The 20,190-nt window shown below is 39.6% G+C and overlaps 1 protein-coding gene and 1 long non-coding RNA gene across 2 annotated transcripts in view; both read left to right on the plus strand.

Moving 5' to 3' along the window:
- LOC119658572 (ras-like protein family member 10B) overlaps positions 1 to 20,190 on the plus strand; it is a 161,338-nt gene that overhangs the window by 83,943 nt on the left and 57,205 nt on the right. The window contains exon 2 of the mRNA XM_038066020.1: positions 6,425 to 6,547. Coding sequence (XP_037921948.1) covers positions 6,524 to 6,547 — 24 coding nt within the window. The 5' untranslated portion in view covers positions 6,425 to 6,523. The remainder of the gene's footprint in view (positions 1 to 6,424; positions 6,548 to 20,190) is intronic.
- Positions 11,627 to 12,383, plus strand: LOC119658573. The gene is made up of 3 exons (XR_005250245.1): positions 11,627 to 11,708; positions 11,766 to 12,258; positions 12,321 to 12,383. It is a non-coding gene; the product is annotated as an uncharacterized LOC119658573 (long non-coding RNA).

Raw genomic sequence — 20,190 nt, forward strand, 5'->3', positions numbered from 1 at the left:
CTGGAGACGCGAGGAACCCTTCCATCGAAAGGTGATAGCAATAGCGCTTCCATCTGCTGCAGAAGAAAAAGTCTGACAGGCATCATTCATGCACGCAATCGGGCGACCGTTATTTTCCAATTTGTGAAGATAAGAATGAAAAGGTCCCATGTCAAAAGGAATAGTCAGCTTCACCGTGCTTTCAATTGAACCAGGGCCGCACGTCTTTTATGAGAAGCGCGGTCTATCTACCTCTCGATTCTGGTTCCTAAGATTGCTGCCATACGCAGGGAGTACGAGCTCTCACTTCACAAGCGACGGCTTGCTTATTTCCCTCGCCTTTTCTGAAGTATATAAGCTTCCGCTCGGCAACATAGAGAGCGATAGGTATAACTCTCCCGATCACCATTACAGCTGGCTTCGAGATAGTAAGATAGGCAAACACAACTCGCAGAGTCTCTCGTCTTTGCACTTGCGCTGGGTGCTTACTGTACATTTCCTTATTGGGGGAACCTATCCATACTTCACACTCATGAGCAAGCGACGCCTGCTGGATAAGGGACTTCCAATATTGGACATCAGCCGGCAAATCGAAAACATTCTAGCCGTAACCTTGTCTGCGGTGTAGTGAATCTGCTCAAAGAAGCCTATTTCCGTGTTTATCATGATGACGAGGTATTTCAGCGACGGCTCTGACACGACCATGGTTTGGCGTACCTAAATAGGGAGGACTAGGGGAATCCTCTCCTTGGTCAGCACAATGACTTCGGTTTTCTCCACAGTAGGGAGAATGCATGTACAGCTATCATCTATTCGCAGTTTGCGATTCCTTAGGCAATCGTAGAAGACTATCGTATAAACCGTTCCATAGCTTCAGACTATAGATAGATCCCTGAACCGCCCCCCATGTCTCCTTCATTCGACGCTGTCATTCCCTAGCCTTGTAGAGTGGAGCACGGTCCTTTTAAGAGTCGCTCGACATCTGCAATAGGTAGCCTGGCATTTCTCACGTCGGGAGTCCCAAAGAGCACACCTCGTCTACAGTGGCGACTATGGGCCTCAGCCCGTTTTACTCGTTGGACCACCTTCTCAATCGCATCAATTTTGGATCCACCCGCTCTAAAACCATATTGTGTTGGTGAGTAATCTTCCGTAGCAGGTATTGCATCGGTCAATCGCAGCTTGATAAGTTTCTAAAGCAGCTTGCCCCCGTGCCCAACATACTAAGCGGGGTCGGGGTCGCCTTTCAGCGCAAACCGCGTAAATTCCAGCGGGAGGGAAAAACAAACGCTGCAAACATGCGTTAAATGCGTCGAATAGCAAGTTCGGTTTGTATTGATATACAAGTTCTACTTTACTGGAAATACCATCCCGTCCTGGTGTTTTTTTATCCTTCATGAAGAGGACCGCTCCCTTTCATGGCCATTCCTTAGTATTCACTCGTTCATGGACAGCATCAGTTCGAATAGCGAGGACAGGAAAAAATGTCTACACGATTTCTTTCACCTTCGCTGCTTCCATATATCAGGGTGGTCGATGGACACTTAGTATTATGGTAACCAGCTTGTACCCGAGGCCCCATGGCTCTCTGTTTACGTCATGGATTAGCTTCTGCCAGCAGCAGTGCCTTCTGCCAGTTGATTTCATGGCGAAGTTCATTTTTCACACTCTTACACTCTGCGGACGTTAACTCGTCTTGGATTCTTGCGCGCTGAGTAATCCGCCGAAGTCTAAGGCAGTTCTGTGGAGGCGAGTTGATTAACGAGCTCCGCCCTGGAACAATATAATTCATCGCGAAGTGAAACTCACCACCTGAGTGGCTCGACTGCCTGTTGGTAGTGGGATGACAGTCACGAGGGCTGCAGAGCAATCACGTCGGATCACCGATTGTAGTTAAACATATTAAGTAATTTTAAACATTTATTAAATCTAAAACATAATTACGAAATGTTATTTATTTTTTTAATTCAACTTTTTTTCTGACAACTAATTCTCGACTCACCTTCCACGACTGCTCTGCCGACCTCGTGACTGTCCTCCCAAGCCCGCGGCGAAGCAAGCTTATCACTGAAAGGCTAACCGCGTCCAATTGTTGGATACCCTGAATATCCTGCAGCTTCGGGTGAGCTTGGTTTCAATTCGGGGGAAGTGTCATTTAGTGCTGATGGATGCTGAGTTGATGTTCTGGAGAGGCCGATGCAAGCGGTGGCGTGAAGGAGTACCTCTGGTTGACATTTCCGCATAATCGTGCGGCGAGGCACCTTGTCGTGGTTCTTACGTTTTGGAGTTGAGCAAACTCCTGGGCCTCTAAAGCCACCGGACGACTGCGTACCACACGCAATCCAATGGGACGCTGGAACGCTGGCATAGGACACTGAAGGCTGCTATAATGGCACACGATGACTTTTCATTGTCACTAGTCCTGGATTTCGTTTTACTTGGCCTCATCGTGTAGAGTTTGCCACCAGCTCCGCCGAGTTAGTATACGGGGAGAATTTGAGACTGTACTCAATACCAGCTCAGCCCTCTCCAACACTGAGATTTTGTGTTTGCTCCGGGACAAATCACCCTCGCCATCCCGTCATTCTTGGACGAGGGCTAACATCCCCAGGGACCTGGATATCAGCATACACGTCTTAGTTCACGTCGATGCTTCCCGGAAGTCCTTCCCACCACCATAGGAGGGTCCATTTGAGGTATTCAACAGATAAGAGCACTTCTTTAGGTATAGCATCGTCTGTAGTCTCAAGAACGTCCCCGTGTTCAGGTTAAAGCCTTTTGTCTCCAGGGCTGACGTTTCGGGGAAAAAGGGTGCATGGCGCGTGAGATTTGATCTGCGCTCCTAAAGTTAGGAGGGGCAGCAGGGGCTGGGATAGTGTGAAGGTACGAGCTGATTGACGAGGATTTGTCCGAGCTCCGTACCAGAACAATATAATTCACCACTGAAACTCACCCGCCTGTTGGCAGCTGGATGGCAACCACGAGGCCGACGTAGCAATCGTGAAAGTTTGGTCGAGTATTAGTTTTCAGAAAAAAGGTTGAATGGAATTTTTGAATTAAAAAAGTAAATAACATTTTGTAATTATGTCTTAGAATTAATAAATGTTTAAAATTACTTAATGTGTTCACCTAAAATTTGTATAATTCAACAACAGTTTCTTTGTAGGTTTGCAATTTCAGCAAACCAACCATTCAATTTTCACGCATTAGGGACGCTTCACTTCAGTGACTTTCTCTTGCCATTGGGAGGGAAGATGAGAAAGGGAATTTGTCGGAATCGGCTGCCATACAGTCCTTCTATCGATCGAGCGCAACGAACTTAAGGGAGTCATCCCATGTGAAGGCCGCTTTTTTGGTTTTTTTTTAGAAATTTTTTGTGAAGAACTGGATGAAGACATACAAATGCCAATTTTTCACCATAGATTTATTAATATCTTAAACGTGCACAGTAATTTTTCCAGCCCTTTCGCATAGTTTGTTATTGAAATATAGAGCAATTTATACACCCATCTCCAAAAATGGTGTTTTTCTGCTGCCTTGCTAGAGCGCGCTGCGATCATCTGAATGAAAAAATGTAAACGGCTTTTTAACGTACAGACTTAACTATAATCCGCAAACTAGGATTATTAAAAAATATTAACACCTCCCTGGAGTCGTCTTCATTGTGCTTGAATATGGTTCCTTAACAAGGGCGGCCATGGGGATTTAGTCTCACAATCATCATCAAGGCCTGTTTGGAGAAAGAACGGCAAGCAGATTCCACCCTGAAAGTTCTTCCTCTCTGTATAGGTACGATACATCTCCTTCCCAAGCGAATCAGACAATGCCTCTGAGGAGAAGCCTCTTGCTAGGAGTAGAAACTCCTACGTTTGCAACCGACCGATTCCAGGCCGAAACTGCAGTCGCAGATTTGTTCACCGCTGCTTTGATTTATTCGTAGAAGGTTATCTACGACGAGGCATTAACCGTTGACTCTACCTCTATAATCGTCCCGTCAAACAACAGGGAACCCAGAGTCGGTTTTCTCTTTTTACTAAAGATTACTGCTTCTGTTTTTTTCGCACACTGGTCGCAGCAAAATGTCCAGTCTGTTTTACCACTGTTAATAGTACGTCTGGCAGAAAGTGCAAAAAAATCTTCACAACCAACCACGCCAGAACCACAAATTGTAGCATACTACCGTAGGAAACATTCCAAAAGCCCGGTGTTCGCGGATTTGCGAATGTGCAGCATTTTACTTGCTTTATTCAAAGACAATCTCACGAGAGAGTGCATTTGCTGCTATGCAGCATTTCTTTATTTTTCTCACATTTTATCACCTCTTTGCTTCATCACTACACTCTATAATTTCCTAATCCAATATTAGAACAAGGCATTGACAAAATTTGACGTAATAAAATTAAAATGGGATTTGGGGAAAAGTAAACTTCATTTTCATTTTCAAATAAATATTGACATTTATTTGAAAATGAAAATGAAATGTACTTTTCCTCAAATCCCATTTTGATTTTATTACGCCAAATTTTGTCAATGCGTTGTTCTAATATTGCGAGAAGATCATAGATCGTTTGCTTCCGCCCAAGCCAGCTCATGCTGCTTATTATTGGGTGCATACTACAGCCATATTTGTTTCTGGCTAGGGCGAAAAATTGGTATAATTTTTGCTTTTGCTACCACCGACATGGAATTTGAAGTTCAATGTCGGGCTCACCGAAAGCAAAAATTGTCGGGTCTTGGATTGGTTGATGAGGGTGGTCAATGGGTGATCAATTGGATATGGGAACTAACATTATTTTTCTTTTGGAATGCGGAATTTCAAACTGGGAAAACAGGAAGATTTTACATTTAAAATTTAATTGTTCAGTCAGATTTCCAGAAAGTTGATCCAAAATGTCGCATTGATAATCGAAAGCGACATTAGAGGAAGAGCGCAATTGCCTTGCATTTGGATGTTAAACGCGTGTTGTGGCGTGGTTAACGTTGAAAGTTCAGCAGTCCCTCCAGTCCAGGATTTCGAGGAGTGCTAAAAGAGAACCGCTTTAGGATGACAGCGTCCTAATTTTCGTCAGGATTCAGAAACAATTAGGCAGTCAGAAACAATTAAGGAAGGTATTTAGACCTGCAAACAGTGGATCAAGTGACACCTTTGGAGCAGACAACGCAGAACCTTCCCGAAAAGTCTGCAGGCACACGACTCTATCGATAGCCGCTTTACGATTACATTCATTGCGTGTGATATATTAGAATATATTACAATGAATTGCAGTTAAATCTTTCTTCTTCTCTTCATCTCCTCCTCGTTAACTAAGCGAAACTGGCCAAGGCTGGCAAGGTAGGGAATCAGCCTCAAAGGCCGTGTCTCATTGCATGTCTGAAGCAAAAAAAGCATCGATCAACCCCACTTTCCTCTTCCCGCTTGATCGCAACACTCGAGTATGCTGTTTTATGGCTCCACGCGCATTTGTTGTTTTCTCAAGTTCCAGTCCGGACTCACGCATCGATTACCTACATGTGAGGTTTTTTTAAATAACACATTTTAGGTTAGCTCTCCCTACCCGGTCGTCTTCGGCCGCTTAGGATGGTCGTTTGGCCATCGACGAAACCTAGCACCCGATCTGATCCCCGGTCTCCTTTGCTCCTCCAGCGTCTCATGGAGCAGGCTCTGTCCGATAATTCCTCAATATCTGCAAGGAGCTGCTCAGTATTTCTGATATCAAATATTAAGAGGAGCACTTTTCCTCGATATTGACTACTATGCGCCTCAGGTTGATGAATCGCAGCCACGATCTCCATAAGGGGGTTGACCGTGGATTTTCTCGCTTTAAAGCCGAACTGCCTTAGAAATAAGCCCTCGGCATCACGTATGGTTTCAGTGAGTCCATTCCTGATAAACTTTTCCCGTAGTGTCAAGCATACCATGTGGTCAGTGGGCAACTCTGCGCCTTCTCTGCCTTTGCGATGAGAGTAAATATTGCTACCTTCTAGTAGCAATGAAAAATGCCCCCAAACTGTTGCAGGTTCGTAACTATATTTACGGTAGTATCAGTTTCAGCTCTTCAATACTCTCCGATATGTCTTCCAATGCAGCTCTACCTGTTTCGAGAGCTTCGTGGAATCTCCCGATATTCACCCTCGAGACGTTGCATGCGCCTGCAGAGCCCTAAGCTCGCTGTTCCGGTGGACATCTCGGTCGTCTTGCCTTGACTTATGTGTCCAGCACTTTTTACTGCCCTAGATCTATAAATTGTCCATCTTCAAACTTTTGTTAATTTCTAGGTTATAGAGCAACCCAATTCCTCAATTCCTTACATTATACGAACTCCCATCTAGTTTAGAAAGATATCATGAATTCGAATTTTATGGAAAGGAAAAAACTCATTTAATACTAATTACTTACAGGTTACAAAGTAGGCGAATAATATTTGTTATTTTTTTTACTTTTCAGCAATTTTTTAAGCATGATTTCCCAGATCGCCATATTACCACGAGCAGGCGAACTATATACCGAAATTGTTTGGTGTGCGACACATGCATACGGGAGCTGATGGTACTTGATGTTCCACCCCAGGTAATTTTCTAGGAGTTAATTTTTGTTAAGGATTTCTATAGAATAGGAGCCACCAAACCAATATAGAGGAAAGCATTACGGCATATGGGCAGAGGATGGATCAAAAATTTGTCTCCAAAGTTTTTATGTGACACCCAATTTACCTTTCTTAGGGGCTGTGGCCAGTTTTCGACCTTCGCATGAGACTGAGGGCAGCGAACAATTTAATATACAAATTAAAATAAAATTCGAGAGAGATGCGATATGAAGTGACCGTTTTACACGTTGCGACGTTTCCATTGAAGATCATTGCAAGGCATTTATCAAAACGATCGTGCTTGCAGACTGCTTTGCCCTTACCTTCCTTACAATTAACCAGTGGCAGTGTGTTTTTTTTTGCACTCGGCAACATACCTATTGCTTAAATCTGATATGGTATTGTTATGAATTACAGGGTACACAACTATGAGAGAACAAATAGTAATTATATTTGGTACTTTAACTAAATATTTTAAATATTTAAACACATTATTACTAATATATATTTGAACAGTAGAAGATGAAGTCAATTCACTTATAGTAATGGGCATTTCTTCCTGTTTTACGATTGAGAGGACCCCTTAGTCTGTTAAAATGACAGGATTAACAATGTTTAATTGAGCAAGGGTAACCGAGTAGACAGCGTTCGTTAATAAGGATATTACTCTTTGATTTCTAATGGTAATAATTTGAAATAACTCAGGAAATCTTGGTTCGCTGATATCATAATACTCTTTTTTTATTAAATTTATGCGCTCTGTCAATTCATTAGTTTTCTCAGTTAGCTCAGAATTAATTTCTACCTGCTGATTTTGTGCGCCTACTAGCCTAGACTGTCGTTCTCCTAACAAAACAAAGTCATCGTGATCAGGTGTACCCGCAATAAATTTGATAGCAGAACCAAGGAAGTCGATTAATCGTCTATGCCTGCGATCACCAAGCTTTAGAGACGACAATAATCTAGACATTTCATTCGCATCTGCGTCCAGTGATTCCTTCTGTTCCGATATTGAAAACATTTTTCTTAAATCACTAATATCTCCTATTATACTTTCAAATTCAGTTAAATTTATATTATGGATAAGGTATATATAATCTTCGTACAGTCCCACGTCCCCTTTTCGTAATGATATATAATTAGATGAACTATAGTCAAAGATTTTACCGGCGACGGTGGTGACCAATGTTAATCTGGGAAGAGAAACATTAACGAATATTATCTTTGTGCACCTCTTTACCATCTACTAGTACCGCAGTACCTAAATCTTTCTGCACATTTTTCCTATCATACTTATTCGAAAGCTTATTCCCACAACGTTTATTCCTTTTGACAAATATTTCTTGCCCCTTTTTAAATTTTCTATTGACCCTTTTTTTGTTGTGATAATTATTTTGAGCTTTTTGGGCATTTAACAAAAGTTTTTCCGTATTAAGTTTATTTGAATCAGAAATGTTCCAAAGTAAGTCAATAGGTCTTGCTTTTGTTACAGAATGTATAGAATTATTATACTTTATTAACGCTAATTGGATAATTTCACTAAGATCTGTAAGTTGCATATCCTTTTTTATCGCTCTCGATATTTCTGCTAGAGTTGAATGGAATCTCTCGACTTGTCCATTGCTTGTACTGTGCATAGCTGGAACTTTATGGTGAGACATACCAAAGTGGTCCCTAATAAGGGATTGTATAACATTTGAACAGAGTGATGGCTCATTATCCGTAACTAATATTTTCGGATTTTTGAAGAAACCAATTATTTTCGTAAGAGGAATTTTAATATCTACAATTGAACGTGAATCAATTTGTTCCACTAGAGCATATTTTGAAAATTTGTCTATGCACGTAAGGAAGTAGTTATTCTGAGTACTGTAAATATCCATATGCAGGATTTCACCAGGATATTTAGGTAATGGCGTACGCTTCATAATTTGCCTTTTCGGATGTCTTTGGTATTTAGACTCTACGCAAATTTTACAATTACTAACGAATTTTTTTATTTCCTTACGAAGTCCAGGAAAAAAGTATGTATCCAGAATTTGGTCATAGTTCTCCTTCGCTGAACGATGCGCTCTATTGTGTTCCATTGCAATAGTTTCCAGCTGATCATTTTCATTTATTAAATCCATCACAATCTTTTCGGTATGCTTAAAACGAACCGAGGGAAACAGATTGATAATATCATTCTGTATTTTTCCAAGAATTTCCAAAGAACAGTGGACTCCATTAACTACCTTCGCGTCAACTATCTCCTTTAACTTTGAATATAGACTTTCGGTGTTCGAAAAATCAATTTCGTGACGTAGGTACCCATTAAACAATCTAATTGTTGTTACTTTTAAATCCTTGCCCACCGAAAGCATAATCTGACTTTTAAAGCAATTTATAGGCGTTGACACTGTCCTTATGACCTGAGATAGGGATACCTCACTGTTATAGCAATTTCCGCTAGATTCACCATTTCCAGTAAGATTCTGAATATACTGGCGAGATAGCGCGTCTGCGACAACATTTTGAGACCCAGGCTTATAATGAAAAGTCGGTGTGAATTCTTCGATAAAGCTTTTCCAACGCTTTAGCTTGGTGTTAGGATTTCGATTAGATATCGCGAATGTTAGCGGTTGATGGTCGGTATAAATGTGAAGATTGTTTACTCCATAGAGATAATTTCTAAGAGACTGCAATGCCCATACTATGGCGAGCATTTCTCTCTCATTGGTCGCATAGTTTTGCTCAGTCGCACTAAGCGTTCGTGATACGAAAGTAATCGGATGTTTGTCCTGAGATAACACAGCACCAATTGCTACCGATGAGGAATCGGTTGTGAGCTCGAATGGTCTGCTGAAATCTAGAAAACGTAAAGTAACGTCCTCTGCTTTAACTTGTTGAAGGCATCTTGAGCATCCTTCAACAATGTAATTTTCTTTTTTTCTGACTTTTTTGCACTAACATTACCATTTTCTCCTCGCAATAATTGAGTCAAAGGTTTTGCAATTTTTGCATAATCACGTATAAACCGTCGATAGTAACCCGATATTCCTAAGAAGGATCTAAGGCCCTTAATAGTAGTTGGCTCTTTGAAATTAAGAATAGCACTTACTTTGCTATCTGCAGTTTTTAAACCATTTTCAGATACAACGAAACCCAAGAACTCGAATTGCGTTTTGAAAAAATTACATTTTCCCAATGAAATGCGCATATTCGCATCTCGAAGCTTTTTTATTACTATTTCAATATCTTTTAAATGACTCTGAATATCGGAAGAAAAAATTATAACGTCATCAATGTAGACGTGGCAACGGACTCCTATGTCGTCCCTTAATACATCATCGATCGCTCTCTGAAAGATACTCGGAGCATTTTTCAGACCAAATGGCATTCGACAATATTCGTATTTGCCATTATTAACGGAAAACGCCGTTTTCTTACACCCTTTTTATTAACTACCCAAATTGGGTTATTATAAGGAGAAGAACTCTTTCTGATTATACCATCACGTAGCATAGTTTCAACCTCAGAATTTACAAATTTAGTTGCCGTCATCTGGTATGGGTAACTCCTTGAATATATTGCTTCGTCAATGGTAGTTTTAATCGTAGCCACAATGTTAGTATTATAAGGCAATGCTTCATTTGGATCAGCAAATGCTTTTTGATTTTCCGTAACGATTTTCTTAAACCCGTCTACACCTTCCTCAGGAATAGAATTGTAATCTAAATCCTGTAGGAGATTTATTTGTGTGCTATTAGAAGGAAAAACCTCTTGAATTCCACCTATAGAATAAAGTTTACTACCAGTGACATCAATCATTGCATTGATTTCCTTTAGAAATCTGTAACCTATAATTCCATCCATATCATTTATTTCAGACAATACATAAAAATCAGAAGTACGTCCCATAATGCTTATCTGACATTTCGCGGTGATACGTGTTTCCCCATGAATGGAATATACATCAAATTCATCGTTTTTAAGGTTTTGTGTAAAACAAAACCTTATTAAAATCGATTCAATGTCTGTCTGTCTGTCTGTCTGTCTGTCTGTCTGTCACACGCATTTTTCTCCAAAACGGCTAAACCGATCTGAACGAAATTTGGTGGACAGATGGGAACTATGAAATCCCACGCATACAGCGAGTGGCATAAATTTAGGTGGAGTTTAAAGGGGGGCTCCCCATACATGCAAAAGGGGGATTTAAAAATTTTTTTCACCGGATATAGATGCGTAGGGTATCAAATGAAAGGTCTCGATTTGTACTTTCCGAAACTGACATTAGTTTTGGCATAAATTGCAAAGTGCGTAAGTAAGGAGTCAAAATGTACGCATTTGAAGTGAGACAGGACTCATTTTCGGAAACTACCCAACCTAAAAATCCGAAAAAAATCAAGGTAGTGCGCCTAGATGAAATCTAGGCCTCAAAATATGTCCCATTCCGATATCTGCTCAAATAAACTTACTAATAGTATATTCCCATTTTTTAGAAATTTACTGAAAACCCCCCCTTAAATTCATCCTAGCACTTCCGAATTTTGTACCAGCATAGAGGGCAATATTTCGTATATACATGCAAAATTTCGTCGCAATCTGGCAATTAACGCCAAAGTTATTGCAGTTCAAACTTAGCAATCTTGCGCGAGTTTACTGCTTCCAAAGCCATGCAAATCAGATGCTGACGTCATAATTAAGGAAAATAATTGACATTCGAGTCAAATACACGAACTCAATTCATGAATAATGTTTTACTCTCCAACCCTTTTTTTGTATCTGTTTTAGGTTAACAACTGTGAAGCGCATATTGTTCACTATTATCATGTGGTGCTCCTCATTCATACAAAAGGGGGTATAAAATTTCTTTTCAGTTCATATAGTCGCAGGGGGTATCAAGTGAAAGGTGTCAGTTATGTCTTCTCAAGCAGATTTTAGTTCCGAAATAATAAAATGCGCTAGAAGGGGCTCCACAATATGCAAAAATATCGCCAGGGTGAGTGATTGGGGGATTTTAAAATCAAAGCAACTTTTCCCTGATAAAAGATGTGGAATCTACTAAAAACCCATTTTTTTCAGAATTTCCCATTATAACGTACATATAGTACCAAATTCATTTCTCCTAGAATTAAATGATTGACAGAACAGGAAGCTAATTAAGTAGGACATATCCACAATATGCAGATTTCTTTCTAAAAGAAATTTATTTCTTCCCAGAATCTACAATGTAAGGAGCTTTACATTAAATTTCATATGAAGGCTTTCTATGTACCTATGTTGCCCGTATACATCTTGAATATGTTTAGAACACTTTCCAAGAACATGCATATATGTATGTACATATACATTATTATATAATATTCTGGGCTCCATTGAAAACTACAGTTAGGACTACTCTTCTCAACTGCATTTAAACATAAGGGAACTTTAACGGCAATTTCTTAACCGCAACGTGACCTACGAAGATGAGCATATACGTTTTGGTAAAATTTTCCATTGAAATCAACATTTTGATCATAGAAAAATTGAGAGTGAATTAGTTCGCCAACATTTATGTTGAGAGGACAGAAATTTTCATAATTCTATATTTGGTGAAAATTTGCTAAAAATCAAGTGATTAAATATAATCACAATCCATAGATAATAACTCTGCGACTTTGATCCAGTGATTATTGTTGTCGAGAAAATTGTTTATGCAGTTAAAGAATATGTAAGTTTAGGGCAGAGTTAATAGTGAATACCTATATTTTTATAAATATTGTTTTCCTGCAGTGCTGGTTACATTTCCTTTCAATTGGTGGCATCCTGATTAATCAATACAGGAGACGAGTGTATGTATGTATATTTTTACAATTTTCCAATTATTATACCTCCGTATTATTGATATATTCAAACCGTTTGGAATCAGTTTTGACTGATAATTTATGGAAAATAGTTTGTCTACTATGTTTAACGAAACCAGAATATTAGAAGCAAGCTATATAGAAGACGACGTGGTACGTGTATTTCATGCTATTTTACAACGGAATACATCTTATCGACCACGAGATCTTGATTTCATTCAACACCCAGAGCTAATCGCGCCTTTAAGACAAAATGAAGTGCATCTACAAATTTTGTATAGGGGAGGTTTGGGTAATGTTGGGCATTGGGTGTGTATTTATTATAATACTGAAATCTTGCGCATCTATGATAGCTTGTTGCATAAAAATTTTTGTCCACTAGAAGAGGCATTTATTTCTAATTTGTTTCCGTTTAATCCTCCTGTTCAATATGTAGACGTACAAAAGCAAACTAATTTCATTGATTGTGGGGTGTTTGCAATTGCTTATGCAACTAGCATTGCTTTAAACAGAAATCCCGCTTATGAAAGCTACTTGATACCGGAAATGCGTTGTCATTTACTTGCCATGTTACAAAGTGGTAACTTGTCTCTTTTCCCATCAAGCTATCGACGACCAAGAGGGCGTCCACAAAAAAACATATTTTCGACTGAAGCGTGCCTTAAACAGCTTAAAGAAAAACATATAATACAGGTTCGAAAATCTAGGAATAGTCAACGAGATAACAGGATGGTAGATGGTTCGGTTGAATCAAACCCTGCAGTTTTTGAAGTGGATAAATCCAAAGGGGTTAAGAAAATTGTGAAGTCGCACAAGATTCGCAATAAAATTCAAGTAAAAGAAAATATTCTTAAGCGTAAGCAACTTTCGAGGAGTAAAGGGAAAGTAGCGGACAAGGAAAAAGAGAGAAATCGAATATTAAAACGTCACATTCGATTATCAGGGTTCCGTAAGCAGGAATCGATAAAGGATAAAATTGCACGTAGAATTGCTCGGTCAGAAAAAAGTAACCAAGAAACAGAGAGGACACGGGATCGTCAGGCCAAGCGCAATATTCGGCAGGAAAAACCAGAAGTTAGAGCAAGCGAGAGGATTCGTGATAAAAATGCACGGCGGAAAGCTAGAGAAAACGTCGCAGTGAAGAAAATTGAAAGAGATCGTGATGCTAAAGCACGACGGAGTACAAGGCAAATTGCTAGAGTTAGGATTATAGAAAGACTTCGTGATACTGCTGCACGACGAAATGTTAGGGAAGATGCTGAAGTAAGGGAAAAAGAGAAACTTTGTGATAATCGAGCACGCCAAAAAGCTCGAGAGATCAAAGAAATCAGAGAACTAGAGAAGGAGCGTGATTCTAAAGCCAGATGCACAGTTCGTACCAATGAAAAATACAGACGGAAGGAGCAGTTGCGAGATAGTTTAGCAAGACAACGCATTCGAATGATTCAAATATATAGAACAAAAGAACAAATCCGAGACACAGCAGCACGTCGAAAAACTCGGAAAAATTCATTGCTCAGAGATAAAGAGCGAACTCGTGACATGAATCTACGGAGAATTGCACGACGCAATCCAAGATACAGGAAAGGAGAGCGGCAGCGAGATACGAAAGCACGAAGAGCTGCTCGATCTAATTCTCAATATTTACAAAGAGAAATATCAAGACAAGCAACTCGTAAGCAAATACGTGCGGAAGACTGGAACGCAGTGTACAATTCCTTCGCAAAAAATGTAAGGGAAGGATATACAAATGCCTGTTATTGTTCTGGGAGATTATGGCCCATCAAATCAGTTAGGCAGATTTCAAAAGAATCGCTAATAGCTAAAAGAAAAGGCAATCTGACCTTCTCCACTGAATATATAGAAAGTATTTTCTCTTTACATCCTGACGAGGCCAGTGGACTATTTTGCCGTACATGCACCAAAAGCATACTAGTGAATGAAATTCCAAAGTTAGCCAGAGTCAATGGGCTGATTTTCCCTCCTATTCCCCAAGTTTTGAAAGAATTAACTCCACTGGAGGAGAGACTAGTTTCGCCGCGCCACATTTTCCTGAAAATAGTGCGGAAGGGTTCAGGATTAGGATACCAATATGCACTCGCCGGGAATGTTATAAACGTTCCAGTTGAGGTGGATACTATGGTATCTGTATTACCTCGATCGAGTTCTGATCACCATGTAATCTCCGTGGAGCTGAAGCGGAAAATGTGTTATCAGCATGGGCGGAAGGAGATTATAAGGCCAGAAAAGGTTCGGCAAGCTGCCAGTTACCTCACAAATGGTAAATTTTTCCAAGATTTAGGGATTAGGTTAAACGATGCATGGAGTGATGATACTATGTCCGAAGACACGTCTGAGCCAAGTCAGGAATGCACTTGCAATATCCGTGATCAGCAAGAGGAAGAATTAATCAATCCTGACGGTGGAGAGACGATGTTGGATTCAGAAAATAATTATACCTTAGTAATGGCGCCTGGAGAAGGCAAAATACCTTTATCATTAATCTATGATGAAAATATGGAGGAATTAGGTTTCATCAAAATACATTGTGGTGAAAAGCGAATTTTCAAAGTGAAATTGTCTCACCTTGACGTTATAAAGTCAGAATTATCGAGGGAGGACCGCCGTGCTGTGAGAGCGGATTATTTATTTACAGCGTTGAAGAAACAACAACTAATCAGCCTTAAAAATAATATATCGATTTGTCTTCGTAAGAAAATGCTAAAAGGCGCTCCTATCTTAGCAGGCAATATACTAGATGCTGGGTTTATCACTAATCTAATTCAACATGATGACGGATATCGGGTTTTAAGTGGAATTAGAAATTCGCCATCACACTGGGAAGCAGAAAAGAAAAAGGTTCTGGCCATGATTCGCCAGTTTGGGGTTCCGTCTTTATTTATTACCCTTTCTGCCGCTGAAACACGATGGCCTGAATTATTAAAAATGTTGAAATTCACTGTAGATAAGGAAAATATAACGGAAGAAGAAGCTGAAAGTCTTCCTTACTCAGAGAAAGTTCGACTCATACAGTCAGATCCATTCATTTGTGCAACTTATTTTGAAATCAGATTTCAAGAGTTGCGCAAAACTTGGTCTAGTTCTGTGGGTCCATTTGGATCATATAAAATAAATCACTACTATTATAGAATTGAGTTTCAACATAGGGGTTCCCCTCATGCCCACATGATGCTATGGCTAGACAAAGCACCTTCCTTCGACCAAAACAATTCAATGTCTACTTCTGAAATAGTAAAGTTTATTGATGAAATAATTTCATGTAGCAGTGATGAGATCGGAGAAGATCTTGTTAACTTACAAACTCATAGACACTCGCATTCTTGTTATCCAAAACCGGGAAGACCTTGCCGCTTTGAAATACCATTCTTCCCAATGGACAAAACTGAAGTTCTATTTGAGTTAAATACTTCAGATCTTAGAGCGAAAGGTTTCAAGCAATTGGCTCTAACTTTAAGAGAAAAACTGGAGAGCATTCCAATAGAGGTAAATTCTTTTGAAGCCTTTTTAACATTCGCTGGTATAACACGCGAAGAATATATATTAGCGATAAGAAGCGTGCTGAAAAGACCAAAAATTTTACTGAAGCGGTCGCCAAAGGATGTGTATGTAAATCCATATTCGAAGAAAATAATCCAATTGCACAAAGCGAATATGGATATACAATTTATTCTGGATCCCTTTGCCTGCTCTTTATATATAGTTAATTATATAAATAAAGGTGATCGCTCTATGTCTCGATTGCTAAGGGCTGCGGCTGAAGAAGCGAAAAAAGGTAATAAAAGTGTCCAACAATCTCTCCGCAGTATTTCGAATGTATTTTTGAATGCATCAGAAATATCCGCTCAAGAAGCAATATACTCACTGATAAGTTTGCCAACTTCCAGGAGCAGTGAAATGGAAATTTTTATAAATACAAATCGGCCTGAGGGAAGAGTTCATTTGTTGAAAAGTATAAAAGATCTCAACAGTATGGATCCAACAAGTGTTGATATATTTCAAACAAGTCTGATCGACCACTACGTCAACCGCCCTACTACACAATACTTCGAAAAAATGTGCCTAGCATTCTTTGCTTCACATTATACATATTCAAAACACAGTCGCAACAAAAAAAGAAGTGAATTCGCAGATTACAAGGAAGATGTTGAAGATGAAATTAGTTGCAGTGGCAATTGGGTAAAATTAACAAGTGGCTTAGGCTACATACGGCGCCGGAAAAAAGCAAAAGTTATCCGTTTCTGTCGTTTTAGTCTTGCAGAAACTGGTGAAGAGTTTTACCGTGAACAACTTATGCTTTACTACCCATGGCGAAATGAGTACCAAGAATTATTGGATCCCAATCTGGATCTCCGAGCAAAGTTTGAAAATTGTTCAGCTGCAATCAAATCGGCAAGCTTTCCATTTAATCAATTAGGAGGAGACCGGCAGTTTGATCTGATTCTGGAAATGGTCCGAGAAGCGGATGAGGAAGCAAATAGGGCAGAAACCCCTAACATAGGGAATGGACCATTGCATGACTTTGAATATGACGAACAAGTAGGTGACGTAATGGAGGACCTAATTCCTGGAGGTAAACCGCGGGGGAATGAGTACGCAGTAGAGTTTGTGAAGCAGCCCTCAGTTTTGTCTGCAGAAGAATTGCAGGAAATGACCCGCTCATTAAATTTGGATCAGCGTGACTTCTTGCAGCATGTAACTTACTTCTTTGAAACAGTTTCAGCTTCAACACCGCCTATGCGAATATTCATTAGCGGGGGAGCAGGGGTAGGAAAGAGTGTGTTGATCAACGCGATATATCATAGTGTATCTCATGCCTTCCACAAAGAACCTGGCTGTAATCCTGACGATATTCGAATACTTCTTTGTGCACCTACTGGAAAAGCAGCTTTTGGAATTAGGGGTCAAACAATACACAGCGCATTTGCGTTGCCTGTCTCCCAAGCGAGTTATTCAATGCCAAATTTATCAGCAAGTGTAAGCAACACACTTGCCAGTAAGTTAGCTAAATTGAAATTAATAATTATTGATGAAATTTCAATGGTTGGAGCTCGTACATTTCACCAGATAAATCAAAGATTGCAGCAAATATTTAGTACGAGAGATTACTTTGGCGGAGTATCGGTGATCGTTGTTGGGGATTTTAGGCAATTGCCGCCAGTGGGCGATAATTGGATTTTCCAACCGAATTATTCACGTAATCCCTTAGCTAGTTTGGCAGGTTCACCACTGTGGGAATGTTTTAAATTATTCGAATTAAAAATAATAATGCGCCAAAGAAATGATACTCCATTCGCCATTGCGTTGAATAATATGGCCTCTGGTACTATGACAGATGATGATCTGCTGTTAATTCAATCAAGATGTTTTAAGCAGGAAGATATTCCACCTGGCGGAAAAAATATTGTTCACTTGTATCGTAGTAACAAACAAGTTTGTGCTCACAATGAACTTGTTCTAGGGCAAATGGAAACAGAGGGCGCAATCGTAACTGCTATAGATGAGGTGTTTGGTGAGCCAAACGCATCGGCGAAAGAGAAAGCTCTCCAAAATGTATTATCGCTTCCAACATGTCAAACCTATGGCCTTCCAAATTCTGTGACGCTAAAAGTAGGTGCGCGTTATATGCTCACCGTGAATATCGATATATTTGATGGTTTGGTTAATGGTGCAGACGGAATTCTGAAAGCGCTGGACTATGGGACTAACAAGCGCACTGGTGAACGCAGAACCCTTCGCATTTGGCTTGAATTTTCCGACCTGCAAATTGGCAAATGCAGAAGAACAAACATTTCCCATGCTTCAGGTATATTCCAGGGAAAGCTGCAAAAAAATTGGACTCCTATTGAATACATTTCGTCAACTATCAAGAGGTGGAAAGCATCAAATTTACAAGTACGACGTACGCAATTTCCCATTGTTCCAGCTGAAGCAATTACGATACATAAAAGCCAGGGAGTAACATTGGCTAAAGTAGCAGTTCATGTGTCTTCAAATTGCCACCGCGCTTTGCTGTACGTAGCATGTTCAAGAGCCATTTCATCGGAAGGTTTGTTCATTATTAGCGAAAAAGACTTTAAGGCTCCCGCCCCTCCTTTAGATTCAAGCCCTCTTGCGGTGGAAATGAAACGGCTCACTGAAGAACAGTTTGTACCCATGTTTAGGTTCCTGAGAGAAGAAAGGAATCCAGAAATACGCCAAATTATCTTTCACAATGTCCAGTCTTTAAAGAAGCACATTAGGGATGTGTCTGCTGACCCGGGGGTATACGCTTCAGATATAGTTATGTTTGTTGAAACTTGGAGTTGCGCGGCAGATCACTACACATTAGAAGGGTTCGTTGAAATCGGTAGAGTGGATGGGCCTCTCACAACTAGATCAAATCGGGGTTATGGGACAATTGTATGGGCGAAAGAATATATTTTGAATACTGGTCGACTTACGCAACAGCCAATTAAGCGATTTATCGACAACTCTGGAAATCAGGGTCATTGCGAAGGAATCATTTTTACAGTAGATAACATACACTTAGCAACTATATATCGTTCTCCTCACTGCCCTTTAAAAAACCTTTTTGCTACTCTTCGGAAAGAATTATTTCCTTCTGGCCAACCACAGACTAACCCACTTATTGTTTGTGGCGACTTCAATGAAAATTTCATCCATGAAAAAGATACTGCAATCGAAGAATTTTTCTCAAGAAATGGTTTGAAATCCATGCTACGGAATGTAGCTACTACTAGGGGACATACACAGATTGACAATATTTTTTCAAATATTTCAGTAGATGCAGGTGTATATGAAACATTTTTCAGCTATCATAGATCTTTATGGGCGCGATTTTAGTTATATTTATATGCACAAATAGTAGTTAGGAGATATGTTTTAACTCTACTGGCAATCAGCGAAGGAACCGTGCCTGATGAGCAATCGCTGCGGTTTGTGCCAGCTCTTCTAACTAATTGATGGTTTCACCATCACTGCGGTTAATGTTAAAGTATAATCATTGAACACTGATTTCGTTTCCGCGGTCGCACGGTTCCTCATTGTAGTGATAAATTCAGAATCTTTATAATAATTGTACAATGAGTGCGAAACCGCTTAGACTTAACGAAAGACCTTATATAGTGTTACATTCTTTCAAAATTTATTATTGATTTATTCAAAGAAATCCTTTGTTATTTTTAACTGGTGGTGGATTAAAAAGAAGTGCTCAACTAAATTTCATGCATATTAAATAGTTGTACTTTTAAAATTTCTTGCATAAAAAAAAACACAAAACCTTTCATACCTGAAGCGCCCAGCTTCCGGTTTCTCGACTTGTTTAATTTAGATACACCAACTAGAAATGGAAGATTTTTCACATAGTTTCTTTCGGCACCTGTGTCCAAAAGAAGTTTAATTTTCTCACCGTTTAACAAAGTGTGTTGAACGTATGGAAGACATGCTTTTGATTGTAAAATGTCTACAACAGAACTATCCTTTAATTTCTCTACCCGGAATGTGTTCAATTGATGTCTTTTTGAAAAATTATTGTTTGATGATTTCGAACGAAAATTATTATTTTTTCCCGAATTTTGTCTAAATCGAGACGTTGATGGATCTACATCCATTGGTTCAGGTGGAGATTGAGCTTCATCTCGGGTAGTTTTGTTAACCACTTTATAATGTGGACTTTTACCCAAATTACTCGTATGTTCCCTATCAGAGTTCGAATTAGCAAAAGCAGCGGCGAAATTATAGCGTTGTCTGTTAGACTCTAGTTCCTGTGCGAGAGCCAA

This window comes from Hermetia illucens, chromosome 6 (assembly GCF_905115235.1).
Source record: "Hermetia illucens chromosome 6, iHerIll2.2.curated.20191125, whole genome shotgun sequence".
NCBI classification, from domain to species: Eukaryota; Metazoa; Arthropoda; class Insecta; order Diptera; family Stratiomyidae; genus Hermetia; species Hermetia illucens.